Genomic DNA, 22,706 nt, shown 5'->3' on the forward strand with positions numbered 1-22,706 from the left:
GTACTTTTTTTACTGCGGACTACAAGTAAAGTTAATACTTGTAAATATACTTTAAATACAAGAAGAAGTTAATACTTGTGTACTTTTACTGCGGATACTTTAAATACAAGTAGAAGTTAATACTTGTGTACTTTTACTGCTGATACTTTAAATACAAGTAGAAGTTAATACTTGTGTACTTTTACTGCGGATACTTTGAGTACCTGAAGCTGATAATACTTGTCACACATTATAACATCAGTAAACTGACATTAAGGTGTCCTATGTGTATATTGTACTAAAGAAGTATTCAGGGTGCAGTACTTGTACTGTGAGTTAGTTTAAACTTTTTCACTGAGACTTTTACTTTGGTAAATCAATCTCCGTGTTTTATTCTGGTGGTCTACGCGCCGAGCTTCACTTCCGGGGTGAGAGGTCACCGTCGCGGCTGAAAATGGCGGCGCCCGAGGAGCTGTTTTGCTGGGAAGGAGATTGGGGTCTCCCGTCGGTCAGCACGGACTGCCTCGTGGTGCTGGTGAGTGTGCGCACACAGAAGCCCGGGAACCGCCGCTAGCGTTAGCATGCTAGCGTTAGCATGCTAGCGTTAGCGTGTTAGCATGCTAGCGCTAGCGGCTGTTAACCGACGGAGCACGTGTTGACGGTTTAACGGGGGGTCAGCGTGTCTCTGGGTCGATCACACTGATTAGTGTCACACAGGTGATCATTTCTGACGGTTTGAAACGTTAAAAACGTCCTGGTTGATACGATTACGTGACCGGCAACGCGCTGACGTCACAGGCAACGCGCTGACGTCACAGGAGCCACTAGTTACTGATCAGTGGGTCTAAGTACAATAAGTACACAAGTATTATCAGCCTCATGTAAAGTATCAGCAGTATAAGTACACAAGTATTATCAGCCTCATGTAAAGTATCAGCAGTATAAGTACACAAGTATTATCAGCCTCATGTAAAGTATCAGCAGTACACAAGTATTATCAGCACAAGTATTATCAGCCTTATCAGCCTCATGTAAAGTATCAGTAGTATAAGTACACAAGTATTATCAGCCTCATGTAAAGTATCAGCAGTATAAGTACACAAGTATTATCAGCCTCATGTAAAGTATCAGCAGTATAAGTACACAAGTATTATCAGCCTCAGTAAAGTATCAGCAGTATTATCAGCCTCACAAGTATCAGCATCAGCAGCTCATGTAAAGTATCAGCAGTATAAGTACACAAGTATTATCAGCCTCATGTAAAGTATCAGCAGTATAAGTACACAAGTATTATCAGCCTCATGTAAAGTATCAGCCTCATGTAAAGTATCAGCAGTATAAGTACACAAGTATTATCAGCCGGAAGGAAGGACCTGCAGTACCCCTGCACAGAGCTGCCAGGGTGTCCTGCATGGGGTGGGAGGTGTTGTTCATCAGGGATGACAGCTTGGCCATCACCCTCCTGTCTCCCACCACCTCCACCGTATCCAGTGGACACCCAGCACACTGCTGGCCTTCCTGACAAGCTTGTTCAGTCTCTTTTGTCAGCTGTAGGCCTTACGTTTGTAGGCTACCTGTAGTTTATAGACTACGTCTGTAGGCCACCTGTACGACTTGTAGGCTACCTGTAGTTTATAGACTACGTTTGTAGGCTACCTGTAGTTTATAGACTACGTTTGTAGGCCACCTGTAGTTTATAGACCTGTAGTTTATTTATGGACTACGTTTGTAGGCCACCTGTAGTTTATAGACTACGTCTGTAGGCCACCTGTAGTTTATAGACTACGTTTGTAGGCCACCTGTAGTTTATAGACTACGTCTGTAGGCCACCTGTAGTTCATAGACTACGCCCACCTGTAGTTTATGGACTACGTTTGTAGGCTACCTGTAGTTTACGTTTGTAGGCTACCTGTAGTTTATGGACTGTAGGCCACCTGTAGTTTAGTTTATAGGACTACGTTTGTAGGCCACCTGTAGTTTATGACTACGTCTGTAGGCCACCTGTAGTTTATAGACTACGTTTGTAGGCCACCTGTAGTTTATGGACTACGTTTGTAGGCCACCTGTAGTTTATAGACTACGTTTGTAGGCCACCTGTAGTTTATGGACTACGTCTGTAGGCCACCTGTAGTTTATAGACTACGTTTGTAGGCCACCTGTAGTTTATAGACTACGTCTGTAGGCCACCTGTAGTTTATGGACTACGTCTGTAGGCCACCTGTAGTTTATAGAGTTTATAGACTACTGTTTGTAGGCCACCTTGGACTACGTCTGTAGGCCACCTGTAGTTTATGGACTACGTCTGTAGGCCACCTGTAGTTTATAGACTACGTTTGTAGGCCACCTGTAGTTTATAGACTACGTTTGTAGGCTATCTGTAGTTTGGACTACGTTTGTAGGCCATCTGTAGTTTACGGACTACGTCTGTAGGCCACCTGTAGTTTATGGACTACGTTTGTAGGCTACCTGTAGTTTATAGACTAGGCCACCTGTAGTTTGGACTACGTTTGTAGGCCATCTGTAGTTTGTAGGCCACCTGTAGTTTGGACTACGTTTGGGTTCTATGATGTCCATCAGTGACATGGTTCTCTCCTTTAAAGGGTTCTGATGCTTCACATGGTTAATCTGTGGACTGAAAACATGTTGACATCAATTGTCAATTTGTCAATAAATATCTATATTTACAGATACTAAATAAATAACCTTATTGTGTCATTATTATTATCATAATTATTATTATGATAATAATATTTATAATAATTATTGTTATCATAATAATTATCATAATAATTATTATTAAGATAAGTGTTATTATTATTATGATTATAATAATATTTATAATCATAATAATTATTATTATCATAATAATTATTATGATAATAATAATTATTATTATGATAATAATAATTATTATTATTATCATCATTGCACAACGTGAGTCCACTATTCAACAATCTAGCGTCAAATCTTACATTCACACAGAAAATAAGAATTTTCTACAAAACGTGGTGTTTGTTGTCTAAACTAAGAGCCAATCAGCTCTCTGATCAGAGGCAGCAGGCGTTTCCCATCATGCACTGCGCCATGCAGTCGGTGGAGAGCAACTGCGGCGCCTGGCTCTAAAACCTGCAGCCGCCTCGGGATCAAGTCGGACACAAATCTACCCAGCATGCATTGTGCGGCGACCGCTGGTGATCGATTCTGATCAGGACTGGCTTATCTCGAACGAACCTATTGTAGCTCTGTAGTTTAAACCCATCTGGTGCAGAGAAGTGTACGCCATGTTTGTAGTTCTGTTTTAAAAGCTGATGATGTCTGCGTTTAAATACCTGAAATGATACAAACTGCTGAGTCATGGAGTCTCGTACACATGAACCTCTAAGAGGACCGTCCTCTCACTTTGTCCCTCGCTGTTTATTTCACTACATCCTTTAATCTGATCACAGGTGTGGAGCGTAATCCTTCATACGACCACCAGGTGGAACCAATGTAGCTTTAAACTTACTTCAGACTTCTGGCTGTCTCACTCTGTCTCTGTCTGTCTGTCTCTTATTTATATATATCAAATATATATATGAATATATATGATATATTCATAAATCCCAAATCTAGTATATATCTGATATATCAGCTGATCAATCAATAACTGTTATCTATAGAGGAATATCAAAGCTGTATATGTCACAATAATATAAATCCCCACAGATCAATAAGTGTATCGGTCTGTGATTGACTGATTCTTCTCTCAAACAAGCTGAACCCCAAACCTTTTATTGATTAGCCAGTAAAACCCCTTCTATAAAGCGGATCGATCACTATCATTTTTAATCCTGTGAGAGGAGACGCTGGTGGTAGTCTGGCTACCCACAATCCTTTGCTGCAGCAGACGCACTGATGTGGTCTTCAGGGTCTGGTGACGGTGCTGATTCATTTGACATGATTGAAACTTGTTTGTGTTGGACTCAGATCTGAGCAGCAGTGCACTCTGGGTGATGGTGGGGTGGTTGGAAAACTGTCGTTGCCTGCCGGGAATCACACCACCGGGTTTTCCAAACCGCTGCACAAACCAGAATCTGCTGGAAACCTCCAACAACATTACGTCTGTGTGCTGGTCCAAGTCAGCCCAAATGTTCCAGACCAGGACCCAGAGGGGTCCAGGTTCTGGATCAGAGCAGTCTGACCCTGAATGTTGAGACAGTTTCACGTCTTCATCTTTATTATTTAAAAGTTATTTAGAATCCAGATTTTCTTGTTTGTTCACTCTGAAGTTTAAACTTCACTGAGTTCAATATGAACCATCTGATCCAGGATCAGATGGTTCTCACAGCTGTTGACTCTTTGATGAGTCTGAACCTGAAAACACTCACCTTCAACCAGTACTCATTTTCACTGAACAGAGCCTGAACGCATCATAATGTGACCTGAACCTCCGTTCGTTATCCGTTAGCGGTGCTGCTAACGTTACTAGCTCTCCTCCTGTTATCCGTTAAGAGGTGCTGCTAACGTTACTAGCTCTCCTCCTGTAAGACGTTAGCGGTGCTGCTAACGTTACTAGCTCGCCTCCTCTTAGCCGTTAGCGGTGCTGCTAACGTTACTAGCTCTCCTCCTGTTAGTCGTTAGAGGTGCTGCTAACGTTACTAGCTCTCCTCCTGTTAGCCTTTAGCGGTGCTGCTAACATTACTAGCTCTCCTCCTGTTAGCCGTTAGAGGTGCTGCTAACGTTACTAGCTCTCCTCCTGTTAGCCGTTAGAGGTGCTGCTAACGTTACTAGCTCTCCTCCTGTTAGCCGTTAGAGGTGCTGCTAACGTTAGCTCTCCTCCTGTTAGCCGTTAGAGGTGCTGCTAACGTTACTAGCTCTCCTCCTGTTAGCGGTGCTGCTAACGTTACTAGCTCTCCTCCTGTTAGCCGTTAGAGGTGCTGCTAACGTTACTAGCTCTCCTCCTGTTAGCGGTGCTGCTAACGTTACTCGCTCTCCTCCTGTTAGCCGTTAGTGGTGCTGCTAACGTTACTAGCTCTCCTGTTGGTTTAAACACGGATTGGTTGTTTACAATGTAACATTATCAGATCAGAGACTATAAAAGCATAAATGAAGTCCTGATTTACTGAATATTGGAGGATAACGATCGTCAGTAAAACGGTATTCACACTGTGACAGTTAACGGTAAACTGGGGAATTAATCAGCGGTTCACATGAGGGGGATCAGTACGGATCAGGGATCGACAACGGTCCGTTAAACTACTACAGTTTATAATCACAGGATTCTCTCATGTGACACAAACTATTTCTCTTGTAAATAAAACATCTGGTGTGAGTGTGTGTGAGTGTGAGAGAGAGTGTGTGTGTGTGTGAGAGAGTGTGTGTGTGTGTGTGTGTGTGTGTGTGTGTGTGTGTGTGTGTGAGTGTGAGTGTGTGTGTGTGTGTTTTGCAGTTTATGAGTAAATTCTTCCTCATTTTTTTCTGGTTGTTAAAGTTGAACTGGACTCAGAATGAAGCTTTACATTTTTTATTTGCAGAAGAACTGAGTCATTCCACCATTTACTGTTGAACTGTTTCCTCCCTCTGCGCTCTCTCTTCATACAGTATTCAGTACACAGTTATACTACTCATAGTAGCAGTACTTTTTATTTTGATCAAACAAACAGTAACGTGTGTTTAGATGAATATATACTTCATACTGTATCGACCCGGTGGTGAAGAGTTACTAAGTACATTTACTCAAGTACTGTCCTTAAGTACAATTTGAGGTACCTCAGAGTATGTAAAGTACTTTTTACTGCTCTACATTTATCTGGCAGCTTTATTTATCTTTACAGATTCAGATTATTAATTAACTAATAAATGATGATTTCATTAAAATGAGCTCCATCTTTAAAGTGATGAACACATTAATGCATCAATGATTATAATACTATTAAATAATAGATATTGTTTTGCATCATGAGTACTTTTACTTTAAGTACTTTCATTATAATAGGAAATTATCATCGGATCAATCAGTGATTTTATTAATCTGTTTATTAAACACATTATCACAGTCACTGTTTTCTTCATTTGTCAGTTTTCTTCATATTTCTCTGATATACAGTTTTCTCTTTACTTATAAAATATGCCGCTCTGCTGAGATCAGACTTGTCCATGTTTGTGATTGGTCGGATGCTGCAAACTCCGCCCCCTTTATGTGAGCACTTGATAACCAGATTAATAAACTCTGGTTGAGTTAACGAGTTGATGAGCAGCTTCACAGGAATCTGGTTGTTAGTTAAACCAGATAACCAGCTTATCTGCTGGTTAAGTTCAACTCTCTTCGTAGTACAGACCTCAGCTGTGTAGTTGTTGTTGTTTATCAGTAGTTGTTGTAGTTTATCAGTAGTTGTTGTAGTTTATCTGTTGTTGTGTTTTCTCTGCAGGCCTACGCTCAGTTTGCTGGAGCTCCTCTCAAACTCAGAAAGATGTCCAACCCCTGGAGGAGTCCCAGCGGTGAGACCATTTAACATTACATTACATTACATTACATTACAGTCATGTAGCAGACGCTTTTATCCAAAGCGACTTACAGGAAGTGTATTCAACATAGGTATTCAAGAGAACTACTAGTCACCAGAAGTCATAAGTGCATCTCCTTTCTTAAACAAGCATCTCAAAGTATAAGCCAGAGCAAAAGTACAGTGCAGAGGCAGATTACTACGAAAACAATAATTGCAACAGACTAATCCGAATATAGTAAGTGCTACAAACTACTACGAATAGGATAAGTGCAGTAAAACAAATACAAATTCAATAAGTGCAGCGAACTGATACGAATACAGTAAGTGCAGCAACTAATACGAGTGCCATAAGTGCTACGAGGAAGGCTCCGGGTAGTACTTCCTGAAGAGGTGAGTTTTCAGCCTGCGCCTAAAGATGGGCAGCGACTCTGCTGTCCTGACGTCAGTGGGGAGTTCATTCCACCACTGAGGGGCCAGGACAGAAAAAAGCTGTGACCGGGTGGATCGGCCGCAGGGACCTCTGAGCGACGGGGCAACCAGTCGCCCCGAGGCAGCAGAGCGAAGTGGTCGGGCGGGGGTGTAGGGCTTGACCAAGGCCTGGAGATAGGAAGGAGCTGTTCCTTTTAACAACTCATGAAGCTCCTGAACAACAAACTGATGGGGTTGTTGTTCATGTTGTTGTTGTTGTTCATGTTGTTGTTCATATTGCTGTTGTTGTTCATGTTGTTGTTCATGTTGTTGTTCATATTGGTGTTGTTCATATTGTTGTTCATATTGCTGTTGTTGTTCATGTGATTTGTTTCTTCTTTCTCAGGATCACTTCCTTCTCTGAGGACCAATCAGAAGGAGAATTTGACCAGACCCTCTGACATCATCATCCACCTCAGAAAACAGGTAACCTCCTCCTTCCCAGCATGCATCAGGGCTGATTAACACTCCACTCTGTGGTGTTTTAACAAAGAAATCAAAGTACAATCATAATACATATGGGGATAATGAAAGCCACTCCAAACCAGGAGACAAACCTCTGGTTCTATAGAGTGAAGTCAAAGCTTCCTGTGTTAAAGCTGCATTCTCTCTGCTGTCCACCAGGGGGCGACTCCTCTGGTTGTATAGAAGTCTATGAGAAAATGACTCTACTTCTCTCTTGATTTATTCCCTCAGTAAACATTGTAAACATGAGTTTATGGTCTCAATCTCTAGTTTCAAGTCTTCTTCAATACAGCATGATGTTCATTTAGTAAATGATGCTCCATTTAGAGTCAGATTTCTAGTGTTTAAATGAAATTGTCTGCTGAGAAAAAACAGGTTCATCCCTTTTTATCCAGTAAAAACCTTCAAACATTCTGTTTGTTACTTATTTCCACTCTGACAGATCCTCGGACTTCATGTTGCTTTTCCTTCTGAACAGTTCAGAAAAGCTCTGTGACTGAATCAGGACATGTTTTTATTTACATATATATATTTTTTTTTTCTTTATGAGCTTTACATATTAATGTGTTAATGTGTTCCTCTCAGGAATCTGCTCTGCGTTTATAGAAGAAGAACCTTCCTCTCTGTGACGTTGGTCTTTTCTCCCGTCTAGCTAACAGGCAGCTGGAACACATTACCCAGCATGCTCGGGGCCTCACGCTGCGGTAGGTCAGTCAGAAACCACGACGACCGCGGAGCTGCTGAAGAAGCTGCCGTTCCCCTCAGGCAGCTCTCAGAGGAACTTTAACTCTCTTTTATTCAGTGGAAACCTTAAACCCAGACCAGACTCTCCTCTGAGGATGAACCCTCATGAGTCTGAGGAACAGATCTTGTTTTCTGTAAAACTAACGGCCACGTTTCTACTAACTATCCTGGTTTCACTCCTGTGACCTTTCCTCTAGTGCCGACCTCAGGACAGACTTTACACTTTCAGGGTCCACTGGAAGCGTTTCACTCCAGTTCTTCCCCTCTGTTAGTTTGAGAACAGATGCTTCGTGACTATTTGAAGATAACGATCACGGTGACGTCTGTGATTATTGTCTTTTTGGGATAAAAACATATAAAGTCAGAAGATCTGCGTCCAACAGTCTCTGTGTGACATCACTCCCATCCCGCGCTGTGATTGGCCACAGAGCTCTATCTTCCTTCTTTACTCCACAGTTTGTGTCTCATGTGAAACACCGTGGATGTGTTGAACCGGTTCCTCCATCAGTGTCTCCAGCAGCGTTCTGCAGGTTCTGTTTGGTTCTCCGGGTTTGAGCTCTTTGTGTTCTGTGTTTTTCAGAAGTACAACGCGGACTACGACCTCTCGGCCAAGGAGGGCGCCGACAGCCTGGCCTTCATCTCTCTGCTGGAGGAGAGACTCAAACCTGCTCTGGTGAGAAACCCTTAAAATCATGACCTTCACCACCACAACGCCTCCTGCTGCCGTGTTGAGGACGGGTTCTGTCTCTCCTAGATCTACACCTTCTGGGTCGAGCCCAAGAACTACGTGGACGTGACTCGCCGTTGGTACGCCGACCACATGCCGTTCCCTCTGAATTTCTTCCTGCCCGGACGCATGCAGCGCGGTCAGCTGGAGAAACTGCGTCTGCTGCGAGGAGACGAGATCATGGAGAACGGAGAGGAGCTGGAGAAGGAGGTGAGGAACCGTCAGGAACCCTCTACTGTCACTTTATTACTCTGTTCCAGGGCTGGAAGTGAAATATGAGAAAACAGAACGTGGTTAAAGTCTCCGTCTGACTTCAACCGGCTGCACGTCAACGTTTTTCCAGCCGCTGCAGAGAACTGGTTTCCATGTGTTCAGGCTGCTTTGGAACACATTTACTAGGAAAGTGTGGAAAATGTCTCGAGTGGAAAAACTGCAGTGATGGAACGATGTGTGGAAACAGGTCAGAGGTCAGGAGAAGGTGGTTAAGGAATAATTTGTTCCTGTTGGCGTGAAAACTCTCCAGGAATGAAGAAAAGTGTTTCTGTGCTGACGGGTTTCAGCAAAACTCATAAAAACAAACAGCTGCTCCTCAACCACAGCTGTGAGAGACGCTTCCTCTCTACGGGAGAAGCTCCAGTAGTTATGTCCTCTTCGTCTTCGTCTTCGTTTGACCTTTGGTGGCAGCCGTCACCGGTTTAAAGGTCTTTACGCATTATTATTTATTTATTATCACACTTACCAACAATAAATACGAGCTCCTGTCGTGTCTCGTTAACACACAGATTCCTCATCAAAGTTTTTTAGAACAAGTTCAGGTTTTCTGTGGGGTTTTTTCCGTCAGTTGTTTGACCGCTCAGAGCCACCGTACATGAAAACGTTATCATCCAACATGGCCTCTGATGACCTGATTCACTTTGTCTCTCAGCACAAAAACACTTCAGGACAAACAAAGTAAAGAAAACCGAGATGCAGAGTTTAGAGATTGTTGCAGGTGATTTCAGAACAGCTGCGAATCAGGATTAAAGATGAGACAGCGGTGCTTGAGCTTTAGTTGGCTCAACGATAGCTTCATGCTAACGTTGTTCATTCATAGCGCTGTCTGTGTCACCACCTAATTAACTCAGTTTTGTCTCGTATTAAGAAAAGAATCATAAAACGTATCAGACTCTGGAGAAGAACAAGTTAATGAGCGATAGGCATTTGGGAACTAAAATGATTCTGGTGCGTATGGGAACTAAAGTGAATGTGGGGCATTTGGGAACTAAAATGAATGTGGGGCTTTTGGGAACTAAATTGAATGTGGGGCATTCTCTGTTCGTCCCAACAAAAACATTTTCTACCATCGTCTTGAAGACAGGACGCCGTTAGTTTCGATCCCGATACCTGCCGTACTCAAAAAAAACAAAACAAGAACCGTCACATTTTCAACTTGGTACCAAAGCTTTGGTTCTTGTGACTCTATGTATGTATTTATATATATATATATATATATATATATATATATATATATATATATATATATATATATATATATATATATATATATATGTGTATGTATGTCATACATTTTAAATGTTGCTGTGTCTTCCAGTTGTACCGGGATGCTGTCGAGTGTTTGAACCTGCTCTCCCAACGACTCGGCTCACACAAGTTCTTCTTCGGGGACTCGTAAGTTCATCCAGACGTTTTCTCCTCTGTTCTGATGGAGTCATGTGACTCTAACAGCCTTCAACTCAACACGACAAACAAACAAATCATGAAAAACATCATTGATATTTATATTTTGTACAAATATAAAGTTTATATATTATAATATAAGTTAATATTCATAATAAAAAGGCTCATCTCACAGGCTTTATTATGCAGACTATTGGGCTCTATGTGAAGCTGCTGCCCCCACAGTAAGCTGGATGTCATATCTGTGAACATGAGTCATGACTGAACTGTGACTCTGCAGGCCTTCGTCTCTGGACGCCTACGTCTTCGCTCACCTGGCTCCTGTCCTGAAGTCCAAGCTGCCCAATGGGAAACTGCAGCAACATCTCAAGTCTCTGGACAACCTGAGCAACTTCTGCAACAACATCCTGCTGCTCTACTTCCCCCGAGACGGCCGAGGTGAGGCCGAGCTCATCGTTTATACCTCTGTGTGACATCACTGTATAACATCACACAAACAGACGGCCTCATTGTTTGTGTGAAGCAGATAAAATGGAAACTGTGAAGCGATGTGTTTGGTGTTTATTGGACTGGTGTTCTGTTTGTGTTGGTTCTGGTCCTGAAATAATTCCTCTAGCAGCTGAGATGACTCTTCCTCCGTGTTGTTTTTGCAGAGAGCTGCGGTCAGAAGACGTCCTCTCCGCCGCAGCCTGAGGGCGGAGACTTCGACCACGTCCCCAACAAGCGCCGGAAGCAGGTGCTGTCGGCTCTGGTGGCTCTGGGCGCCATGCTGAGCTACGCCCTGCTTACTGGCATGGTGTCCATCCGGCAGGAGGCGCTGGAGGAGCCGCCGGACCCGGAGACCATCGAATCCCACGCCGAGGACGAGGATGGGGACGGCTGAGGAGACGCAGCGCGGCATCATGGGACTTTATGGACAGAAGTAGAGATGTTAAAGCAAATAGTTAGATGTGTTTCACTCTGAAAAGAAAAGTTATTCAAAATAATAATCTTCACCAACACGTCCAGGAGCTCTTCAGTGGACAGGAAGTAGACGACGTTGGTTTATGTACAGAAATAAATTAAAAGATTATTCTCTGGATGTTCTTTATATGAGTTAGATTTTTGTTTAACTTGTTTATATTTTTTAAACGTTATGTTCTTTAAAGAAGAAACATGGATTGGCTTTTTACATAAGATTAAATTGATTTAACTTTTGTTTTGTTTTTTTATGTTCATTACCCAATCCCGAAATGTCACGTAGTAGAGTTTGGAAACTAAAAGTGAGCGTGAGGCGTTTGGGAAATAAAATGTTTGCGGGGAGTTTGGGAACTGAAAGTGAGTGTGAGACGTTACGGAACTAAAGCAAATGGGATGAGTTTGGGAACTATAATAAATGTGAGGCGTTTGGGAACTCGTAACAAATGTGAGGCGTTTGGGAACTATAATAAGTGTGAGGCGTTTGGGAACTATAATAATTGTGAGGCGTTTGGGAACTCTTAACAAATGTGAGGCGTTTGGGAACTATAATAAATGTGAGGCGTTTGGGAACTATAATAAATGTGAGGCGTTTGGGAACTATGATAAATGTGAGGCGTTACGGAACTATAATAAATATGAGGTGTTACAGAACTATAATAAATGTGAGGCGTTTGAGGACGATAATAAATGTGAGGAGTTTGGGAACTATAATAAATGAGGCGTTTGGGAACTATAATAATTGTGGGGCGTTTGGGTACTATAACAAATGTGAGGCGTTACAGAACTATAACAAATGTGAGACATTTATTATAGTTCGTATACGAAATGTGAGGCGTTTGAGAGCGATAAGAAATGTGAGGCGTTTGGGAACTAAAATAAATGTGAGGCATTTGGAACTATAATAAATGTGAGACATTTGGGAACTATAATAAATGTGTTTCTTTTTAGAAACTATAGTAAATGTGAGGCGTTACAGAACTATGATACATTTGAGGCGTTACAGAACTATAATAAATGTGAGGCGTTTGGGAACTATAATAAATGTGAGGCGTTTGGGAACTATAATAAATATGAGGCGTTACAGAACTATAATAAATGTGAGGAGTTTGGGAACTATAATAAATGTGAGGCGTTTGGGAACTATAATAAATGTGAGGCGTTTGGGAACTATAATAATTGTCGGGCGTTGGGGAACTATAACAAATGTGAGGTGTTGGGAACTATAATAAATGTGAAACGTTATGGAACTATAATAAATGTGAAACGTTATGGAACTATAACAAATGTGAGGAGTTTGGGTACTATAGTAAATGTGAGGCGTTGGGGAACTATAGTAAATATGAGGCTGGGATCTGCTCGTTAACTTTCCCCTCACTGATTTAGTCTGCTGGACTTGAACCTCACATCTTCAAACCTAAAGTCAGTTATCGAGTCAGGAGGGAGTTAATCCAGCTCTGAGTCCACCATGAGCTGGAACAAGGAACCCCCCCCCGTCCTGACCGGGTCTGGACCCTGGGGACGTACAGCTGCACATGACGCCATCACACAGGAATCTAACCCTGGCTCCTGTGTGTGTGTGTGTGTGTGTTTATGTGTGTGTGTTTATGTGTGTGTGTGTGTGTGTGTTTATGTGTGTGTGTGTGTGTGTGTGTTTTTAACGGGCTGATCTGGAAGCAGTTTGAGGACTGTGAACGTCGGGTTCCCCCTCTCTCTCCTCTGTCGACACTCTTCAGAGGAGGAAAAAGAGTCGGAGTGTGGAGGTGGAGTTTCCTCCCTCCCTCCCCTCACCTGCTGTTAAAGGCGGGTTTCCACGGTAACGCTCCAGAGTCAGAAAAACAAACAAGAGTGTGAGGAGGAGGAGGAGGAGGAGGAGGAGGAGGAGGAGGCCTGCAGAGAGAACCACGGCTGAAACAAGTCTCTTCACATCTTCGTCTCTTTGTTCCACTCTGTTCATCACAGTTTGGATCGGTTCCCCCAGATAAAAACACTCCCAGTTCAACATTAAAGCAGACCAGACTTCACCTCACAGAACACACTAACAGGTCTGGATGGTGACCCCCAGAGACCTGCAGACCCCCAGGGACCCCAAAACCACCCTGGTTCACTGAGTGTGCAGTCGGGAGAATCCAGATTCCTCCAGCAGACATTTGTTACCGCCCTGTTTTAGAAAGAACATTTCCTTCATTCCACTGTTGTCGCTTTACATGGGGGTCTGCTGTCAGGTATGTAGTCCTGGTGCAGAATTCACCAATATTTCATAAAAATAGAAACAATCTTGGCGCTGTGTGAACACACACTGCATATGTCCACCACTAAAACCACCTGTTTTTTAAATGGACCCTTGTATTGACGGATCACATTCAGAACCTCAAACCGGTCCTCACAAAGATAGAAGAACTAGAACACACACTCAGTAGAGTCCTGTTAAACCACAGTAGAGTCTCAGCAGAGTCCCTGTAAACCACAGTAGAGCCTCAGTAGAGTCCCGTTAAACCACAGTAGAGTCTCAGTAGAGTCCCGTTAAACCACAGTAAAGTCTCAGTAGAGTCCTGATAAACCACAGTAAAGTCTCAGTAGAGTCCTGATAAACCACAGTAAAGTCTCAGTAGAGTCCCAGTAAACCACAGTAGAGCCTCAGTAGAGTCCCAGTAAACCACAGTAGAGTCTCAGTAGAGTCCCGTTAAACCACAGTAGAGTCTCAGTAGAGTCCCGTGAAACCACAGTAGAGTCTCAGTAGAGTCCCGTTAAACCACAGTAGAGCCTCAGTAGAGTCCCGTTAAACCACAGTAGAGTCTCAGTAGAGTCCCGTGAAACCACAGTAAAGTCTCAGTAGAGTCCTGATAAACCACAGTAAAGCCTCAGTAGAGTCCCAGTAAACCACAGTAGAGTCTCAGTAGAGTCCCGTTAAACCACAGTAGAGTCTCAGTAGAGTCCCGTGAAACCACAGTAGAGTCTCAGTAGAATCCCGTTAAACCACAGTAGAGCCTCAGTAGAGTCCCGTTAAACCACAGTAGAGTCTCAGTAGAGTCCCGTGAAACCACAGTAAAGTCTCAGTAGAGTCCTGTTAAACCACAGTAAAGTCTCAGTAGAGTCCTGATAAACCACAGTAAAGTCTCAGTAGAGTCCTGATAAACCACAGTAAAGTCTCAGTAGAGTCCCGTTAAACCACAGTAGACTCTCAGTATAGTCCCTGTAAACCACAGTAGAGTCCTGTTAAACCATAGTAGAGCCTCAGTAGAGTCTCAGGAGATTCACAGTTAACCAAAGTCAAGTCCCGGTAAACCAGAGTTGATTCTCAGTGAAGTCCCAGTAAACCACAGTAGAGTCTCAGTATACTCCCAGTAAACCACAGTAGAGTCTCAGCAGAGTCCCTGTAAACCACAGTAGATTCTCAGTAGAGTCCTGTTAAACCACAGTAAAGTCTCAGTAGAGTCCTGATAAACCACAGTAAAGTCTCAGTAGAGTCCCAGTAAACCACAGTAGAGCCTCAGTAGAGTCCTAGTAAACCACAGTAGAGTCTCAGTAGAGTCCTGTGAAACCACAGTAGAGTCTCAGTAGAGTCCCGTTAAACCACAGTAGAGCCTCAGTAGAGTCCCGTTAAACCACAGTAGAGTCTCAGTAGAGTCCCGTTAAACCACAGTAGAGTCTCAGTAGAGTCCCGTTAAACCACAGTAGAGTCTCAGTAGAGTCCCGTGAAACCACAGTAGAGTCTCAGTAGAGTCCCGTTAAACCACAGTAGAGCCTCAGTAGAGTCCCGTTAAACCACAGTAGAGTCTCAGTAGAGTCCCGTGAAACCACAGTAAAGTCTCAGTAGAGTCCTGATAAACCACAGTAAAGTCTCAGTAGAGTCCTGATAAACCACAGTAAAGTCTCAGTAGAGTCCCTGTAAACCACAGTAGATTCTCAGTAGAGTCCTGTTAAACCACAGTAAAGTCTCAGTAGAGTCCTAGTAAACCACAGTAGAGTCTCAGTAGAGTCCCGTTAAACCACAGTAGAGTCTCAGTAGAGTCCCTGTAAACCACAGTAGAGTCTCAGTAGAGTCCCAGTAAACCACAGTAGAGTCTCAGTAGAGTCCCGTTACACCACAGTAGAGTCTCAGTAGAGTCCCTGTAAACCACAGTAGAGTCTCAGTATAGTCCCTGTAAACCACAGTAGAGTCTCAGTAGAGTCCTGTTAAACCACAGTAAAGTCTCAGTAGAGTCCTGATAAACCACAGTAAAGTCTCAGTAGAGTCCCAGTAAACCACAGTAGAGCCTCAGTAGAGTCCCGTTAAACCACAGTAGAGCCTCAGTAGAGTCCCTGTAAACCACAGTAGAGTCTCAGTAGAGTCCCGTGAAACCACAGTAGACTCTCAGTATAGTCCCTGTAAACCACAGTAGAGTCTCAGTAGAGTCCCGTGAAACCACAGTAGACTCTCAGTATAGTCCCTGTAAACCACAGTAGAGTCTCAGTAGAGTCCCGTGAAACCACAGTAGACTCTCAGTATAGTCCCTGTAAACCACAGTAGAGTCCTGTTAAACCACAGTAAAGTCTCAGTAGAGTCCCAGTAAACCACAGTAGAGTCTCAGTAGAGTCCCAGTAAACCACAGTAGAGCCTCAGTAGAGTCCCAGTAAACCACAGTAGAGCCTCAGTAGAGTCCCGGTAAACCACAGTAGAGTCACAGTAGAGTCCTGTTAAACCACAGTAAAGTCTCAGTAGAGTCCTGTTAAACCACAGTAAAGTCTCAGTAGAGTCCCGTTAAACCACAGTAGAGTCTCAGTAGAGTCCCAGTAAACCACAGTAGAGTCCCAGTAGAGTCCTGATAAACCACAGTAAAGTCTCAGTAGAGTCCCGTTAAACCACAGTAGAGTCCCAGTAGAGTCCTGATAAACCACAGTAGAGCCTCAGTAGAGTCCCGTTAAACCACAGTAGAGTCTCAGTAGAGTCCTGTTAAACCACAGTAAAGTCTCAGTAGAGTCCCAGTAAACCACAGTAGAGCCTCAGTAGAGTCCTGATAAACCACAGTAGAGTCTCAGTAGAGTCCCTGTAAACCACAGTAGAGTCCCTGTAAACCACAGTAGAGTCTCAGTAGAGTCCCAGTAAACCACAGTAGAGTCCCAGTAGAGTCCCAGTAGAGTCTCAGTAGAGTCTCAGTAGAGTCCTGATAAACCACAGTAAAGTCTCAGTAGAGTCCCTGTAAACCACAGTAGAGGATCTCTCTTAACTCGCGCGCTTTATGCTAATTACCTCCAGTCACACTGCGTGCACGAGCCGCGTAGAGGAGACTTGAGCGCGCGCCAGCAGCAATTTCCAGCTGCGCTCGTGAACACGGTCTGTCCTCCGGTCTGTCCTGTCTGTCCTCCGGTCTGTCCTCCGGTCTGTCCTCCGGTCGTCGGTGTGGATCAGTTCGTTCTCCCGGGTCTCTCCTCCGGACTGAAGCTATCCGCTCCGCTCGCTTCACGCTTCTCCGTCCCGTCGGTCCCGTCGGTCCCGTCGGCAGAGGTACAGTCATGGGCTGCAGGGTCCCGGTTCTGCTGTCACTCATCTGTGTGGGACTCACGGTGGGAGCACCGGACAATCAAGGTAACGACGCATACTCTCTCTGTGTCACACTGATCAATACAGGTCTGATCGATCAGTGTGGATGATGTCATCAGTTTGAAGGAATTGATCAGTTTGAAGGAATTGATCAGTTTGAAGGTATTGATCAGTTTGAAGGAATTGATCAGTTTGAAGGTATTGATCAGTTTGAAGGAATTGATCAGTTTGAAGGTATTGATCAGTTTGAAGGTATTGATCAGGCTGAAGGTATTGATCGGGTTTGAAGGTATTGATCAGGTTTGAATGTATTGATCAGGTTGAAGGTATTGATCAGGTTGAAGGTATTGATCAGGTTGAAGGTATTGATCGGGTTTGAAGGTATTGATCAGGTTGAAGGTATTGATCGGGTTTGAAGGTATTGATCAGGTTTGAATGTATTGATCAGGCTGAAGGTATTGATCAGGCTGAAGGTATTGATCAGGCTGAAGGTATTGATCAGGTTTGAAGGTATTGATCAGGTTGAAGGTATTGATCAGGCTGAAGGTATTGATCAGGTTTGAAGGTATTGATCAGGTGTAACACCAGGGTCCACTGTAAAAACAGGAATCTTTACCTTGTTTGTCTCAGTGAAGCTGGACACAGAAACTGACTCCCTTCATCTCCCTCTTCCTCCTCACCTCTTCCTCCTCACCTCCTCCTCCTCACCTCCTCCTCACCTCTTCCTCCTCACCTCTTCCTCCTCACCTCCTCCTCCTCACCTCTTCCTCCTCACCTCTTCCTCCTCACAATTAAAATACATTGTTCCCACGTTTAGATTCATTGATGGGCTCAGATGAAATAAGACTTGTGTTCCTGGTTGTGATCAGAATCCAATAATGAATCAATATTTGTGTTAAAAGGGATTTTTGTCAGTAAAAGGCAATTAATAAATATACACACAGCGGGTAAAATAAGTATTGAACACGTCACCATTTTTCTCAGTAAATATATTTCTAAAGGTGCTATTGACATGAAATGTTCACCAGATGTCGGTAACAACCCAAGTAATCCATACATACAAAGAAAACCAAACAAATACATTCAGAAATTAAGTTATGTGTAATAAAATGGAATGACACAGGGAAAAAGTATTGAACACATGAAGAAAGGGAGGTGCAAAAAGGCATGGAAAGCCAAGACACCAGCTGAAATCTATCAGTAATTAGAAAGCAATCCTGCCCCTTGTCAGTGCAAATTAATATCAGCTGGTTCAGTCCCAACTGATGGCCTATAAAAAGGTGTCTCATTACCAAGGTGTCACACAAGAAACATCTCATGATGGGTAAAAGCAAAGAGCTCTCTCAAGACCTTCACAACCTTATTGTTGCAGAACATACTGATGGCATTGGTTACAGAAGGATTTCTAAACTTCTGAATGTTCCAGTGAGCACTGTTGGGGCCATAATCCAGAAGTGGAAAGAACATCGTTTCACCATAAACCGGCCACGACCAGGTGCTCCTCACAAGATTTCTGACAGAGGAGTGAAAAGAATTATCAGAAGAGTTGTCCAAGAGCCAAGGACCACTAGTGGAGAGCTTCAGAAAGACCTGGAATCAGCAGGTACAATTGTTTCAAAGAAAACAATAAGTAATGCATCAACCGCCGTGGCCTGTATGCACGCTCACCACGCAAGACTCCATTGCTGAAGAAAAAGCATGTTGAAGTTTGTTTAAAGTTTGCTGCACAACATTTAGACAAGCCTGTGAAATACTGGGAGAATATAGTCTGCTCAGATGAGACCAACATGGAACTCTTTGGATGCCATAATACACACCATGTTTGGAGGTCAAATGGCACTGCACATCACCCCAAAAACACCATACCAACAGTGAAGTTTGGAGGTGGAACATCATGGTGTGGGGCTGTTTTTCAGCATACGGCACTGGCAAACTTCATATGATTGAAGGAAGGATGAATGGAAAAATGTACCGAGACATTCTTGATAAAGATCTGCTGCCATCTAGCAGGATGATGAAGATGAAACGAGGGTGGACATTTCAGCAAGACAATGATCCCAAACACACAGCCAAGGAAACTCTCCACTGGTTTCAGAGAAAGAAAATAAAGCTGCTAGAATGGCCCAGCCAATCACCTGACCTGAATCCAATAGAAAATCTATGGAAAGAACTAAAGATCAGAGTTCATAGAAGAGGCCCACGGAACCTTCAAGATCTGAAGACTGTTTGTGTGGAAGAATGGGCCAAAATCACACCTGAGCAATGCATGCGACTAGTTTCTCCATACAGGAGGCGTCTTGAAGCTGTCATTACCAACAAAGGCTTCTGTACCAAGTATTAAATACATTTCAGTAAGCGTGTTCAATACTTTTTCCCTGTGTCATTACATTTTATTACACATAACTTAATTTCTGAACTTATTTGTTTGGTTTTCTTTGTATGTATGGATTACTTGGGTTGTTACCGACATCTGGTGAACATTTCATGTCAATAGCACCTTTAGAAATATATTTACTGAGAAAAATGGTGACGTGTTCAATACTTATTTTACCCGCTGTATATGTATATATAATGTATATTATACAATAATTATTCTGTCTGTATATATAATATTAAGTTATTGTGGATTGTTAGCTTTTTTACTTGTTTAATATTCTTTACTTGTTTAATGCCTTCAACCTGTCTGATTGACTCATCATCTAAACTACGTCCATTGTTATTATTGGTCGTGTGCCTTCATTCATTATCATCAATTATTATAGGATGTCTGTTGCTGTGGTGATTGGACAGAGTCGTCATGGTAACCGTGCAAAGATCAGCAGCAGGATGGAGGACAGGAAGTGACCTCATGTTGTTCTTCCTCTGTGGTGTTTCTCTTGGCTCCTGAGACTCAAACTGTTTGAATACAGATTGATAATAAAGTTTACTTTGAATTGTTTTAACTTTACTTTCAGAATAAAAGCCTTGAAGTTTATTTAGTTTTTATTCAGTGATGTGTTGACCTCCAGCATTAGATGTTTTATGATCTGGCCTCATTATTAATACTTTGTTATTGATCCTCCTCCTCAGTGATCGACGTGTTGAGTCTTCAGGACTCTAAGCAGAGCGTGGCGGCGGTGGAGCGGCTGTCCGGCGGTCTGAGCGCGCTCAGTGACGTCTACGTGGCGTCAACCTTTCGGCTGCCGGCCAAACTGGGCGGAGTCCTGCTGGGCGTCTACAGCAAACAGGACAACAGGAAGTACCTGGAGGTCGCCGTCATGGGCAAGATCAATAAAGGTTCAAACTCTCAGAATTTTATTTACAATGTTTACAAAGACACAGAACAACCTTCCTCCCTCCACAGACAGACCATAATGATCTGCTCTCTGAGCGTTCTCTCTGAGGTTTCCATGGAAACATTCAGACCACAGACTCCTCCGTGTGTTCACGGATGGAATAATTCTGTCTGGAAACTTTGAGACGTTGGTGTTTCCCATAAAGTTTTATTGTTTTGAATATTATTTCATTCATTCAGTTAAACGTTTGTTTCACTGCTGTTAGATAGATAGAATATTTACAGCTGAGAAAAGATGTTCAAGCTCCTGCTCTCCTCCTCTTCTCCTCCTTGTCTCCCTCTTTTTCTTCTTCAATCTCTCTTCCTCCTCCTCCTCCTCCCCTCTATGTCTCCTCCTCCTCTCCCCCTCCTCCTCCTCTCTTCGTCACCTCCTCCTCTCTTCCTCTCTCCCTACTCCTCCTCTCTTCCTCTCCTCCTCCTCCTCCTCCTACCCCCTCCTCCTCCCCTCTCTTCTCCTCCTCCTCCTCCTCCCCTCCCTCTATGTCTCCTCCTCCTCTCTTCCTCTCCTCCTCCTCCTCAGTGGTGGTGCGTTACGTCCGTTCTGATGGGAAGCTCCAGACGGTGAACCTGCAGAGCCTCCTCCTGGCTGAGGGGAGGTCCACCTCCATCCTCCTCAGACTGGGAGGTCTCCGTCGTGACACCATGAACATGGAGCTCTACGTCAACTGCCGATTGGCCGACTCCAGTCAGGGCCTGCCGTCATTGGTCGCCCTGCCCAGAGAGGCGGAGCTAGTGGAGATCAGACACGGACAGAAGGCCTACGGACGCCTGCAGGTGAGAGACCTGATGCTGATCCTCATCATGTGACCGATCGGCTCATATTGATCAGTGATTGGCTGACTTCAGTCTCCTGCTGTGTCCCCGTCCTTCAGGGAGCGGTGGAGTCCCTCAGACTGGCTCTAGGGGGGACCGTGGCTAAAGCTGGGGCTCTGACGGACTGTCCCTTCCAAGGGGACGCTTCAGCCTACAACTCAGGTCCTTAACCCTTAAACTCCTCCTCTGAGGTGGACTCATGTGGTCTGATGTGGTCTGATGTGGTCTGATGAGGTTTGATGTGGTCTGAGGTGGTCTGATGTTGTCTGATGTGGTTTGATGTGGTCTGATGTGGTCTGAGGTGGTCTGATGTGGTCTGATGTTGTCTGATGTTGTCTGATGTGGTTTGATGTGGTCTGAGGTGGTCTGATGTTGTCTGATGTGGTCTGATGTGGTTTGATGTGGACTGATGAGGTCTGATGTGGTCTGATGAGGTCTGATGTGGTCTGATGTGGTCTGATGTGGTCTGATGAGGTCTGATATTCAGTAACTGAGGCTCTCTGGTGTTTCAGTGAGCGGGGAGATGAACTCCATCCTGGGTGAGTTCACTGTCTGAACACGTTCAATAACTGATCAATAATCACAGCTGATCAGATTCATCTCACCTCTATTGATCCTGTTTCCTGTCAGGTGATCACACCAAGGCTCTGATTGGTCAGCTCATCATCTTCAACCAGATCCTGGGAGAACTGAGACTGGACATCAGAGAACAGGTGAGACACACAGAGAGACAGACAGACAGACAGACAGAGAGACAGGCAGAGAGACAGACAGACAGAGAGAGAGACAGACAGACAGACAGACAGACAGAGAGACACACAGAGAGACAGACAGACAGACAGACAGACAGACAGACAGACAGACAGAGAGACAGACAGACAGACAGACAGACAGAGAGACAGACAGACAGACAGACAGACAGACAGAGAGACAGACAGACAGACAGACAGACAGACAGACAGACAGAGAGACAGACAGACAGACAGACAGAGAGACAGACAGACAGACAGAGAGACAGACAGCAGTGGAGCTACAGGGTGTGGTTATTGATCCCTCCTCTCCTCAGGTGAAGGAGATGTCTCTGATCAGGAACACCATCCTGGAGTGTCAGGTTTGTGGTGAGTCAGCAGCTTCTTCTTCTTCTCTGCTTACTAAAGCTGTAGTATATCTGAGGACCTGATTGAAGACAGTCCGTCTGTCCTCAGGTTTCCATGAGCCTCGTTCCCGCTGCTCTCCTAACCCCTGCTACAAGGGCGTGTCCTGCATGGACAGTGTGCATTACCCAGGATACACCTGTGGACCCTGTCCACCTGGAACCAGCGGCAACGGGACGCACTGTCAGGACATCAACGAGGTAACTACACAACTACACAACCACACAACTACACACAACTACACACAACTACACACACCATACATAACCCCCCCTCTGTGTGTGTCAGTGTGAGCTGCAGCCTTGTTTCTCTCCTGAGTCCTGTGTGAACACTGTGGGGGGGTTCATCTGTCACCCCTGTCCTCCTGGTCTGTGGGGGGCAC

The 22,706-nt window shown here is 44.0% G+C and overlaps 2 protein-coding genes across 2 annotated transcripts in view; both read left to right on the forward strand.

Annotated features, from left to right (window-relative positions):
- The first annotated feature begins 391 nt into the window (after positions 1-391).
- On the forward strand, positions 392-11,626 carry LOC129109022 (metaxin-1-like). The gene is made up of 8 exons (XM_054620933.1): positions 392-514; positions 6,387-6,456; positions 7,279-7,358; positions 8,722-8,814; positions 8,896-9,078; positions 10,460-10,536; positions 10,826-10,983; positions 11,199-11,626. Exons 1-8 carry the CDS (start codon positions 434-436, stop codon positions 11,426-11,428), a joined length of 972 nt encoding a protein of 323 aa, XP_054476908.1. The 5' UTR covers positions 392-433; the 3' UTR covers positions 11,429-11,626.
- Positions 11,627-16,995: 5,369 nt separating this feature from the next.
- The window catches only part of thbs3a (thrombospondin 3a), a 14,351-nt gene continuing 8,640 nt past the window's right edge, over positions 16,996-22,706 (forward strand). Inside the window, exons 1-9 of the mRNA XM_054622203.1 lie at positions 16,996-17,068; positions 20,093-20,299; positions 20,878-21,131; positions 21,230-21,332; positions 21,683-21,709; positions 21,801-21,883; positions 22,237-22,288; positions 22,376-22,524; positions 22,613-22,706. The exon at positions 22,613-22,706 is cut by the window's right edge and continues 44 nt beyond it. Coding sequence (XP_054478178.1) covers positions 16,996-17,068; positions 20,093-20,299; positions 20,878-21,131; positions 21,230-21,332; positions 21,683-21,709; positions 21,801-21,883; positions 22,237-22,288; positions 22,376-22,524; positions 22,613-22,706 — 1,042 coding nt within the window. The remainder of the gene's footprint in view (positions 17,069-20,092; positions 20,300-20,877; positions 21,132-21,229; positions 21,333-21,682; positions 21,710-21,800; positions 21,884-22,236; positions 22,289-22,375; positions 22,525-22,612) is intronic.

This window comes from Anoplopoma fimbria, chromosome 20, assembly GCF_027596085.1.
Source record: "Anoplopoma fimbria isolate UVic2021 breed Golden Eagle Sablefish chromosome 20, Afim_UVic_2022, whole genome shotgun sequence".
NCBI classification, from domain to species: Eukaryota; Metazoa; Chordata; class Actinopteri; order Perciformes; family Anoplopomatidae; genus Anoplopoma; species Anoplopoma fimbria.

Coding starts and splice junctions, on each gene's coding strand:
- LOC129109022 (XM_054620933.1), top strand. CDS start 434: ATGGCGGCGCCCGAGGAGCTGTTTTGCTGGGAAGGAGATTGGGGTCTC. Junction 9,079..10,459: donor GAGAGGAGCTGGAGAAGGAG/GTGAGGAACCGT, acceptor TGTGTCTTCCAG/TTGTACCGGGATGCTGTCGA. Junction 10,537..10,825: donor AAGTTCTTCTTCGGGGACTC/GTAAGTTCATCC, acceptor GTGACTCTGCAG/GCCTTCGTCTCTGGACGCCT.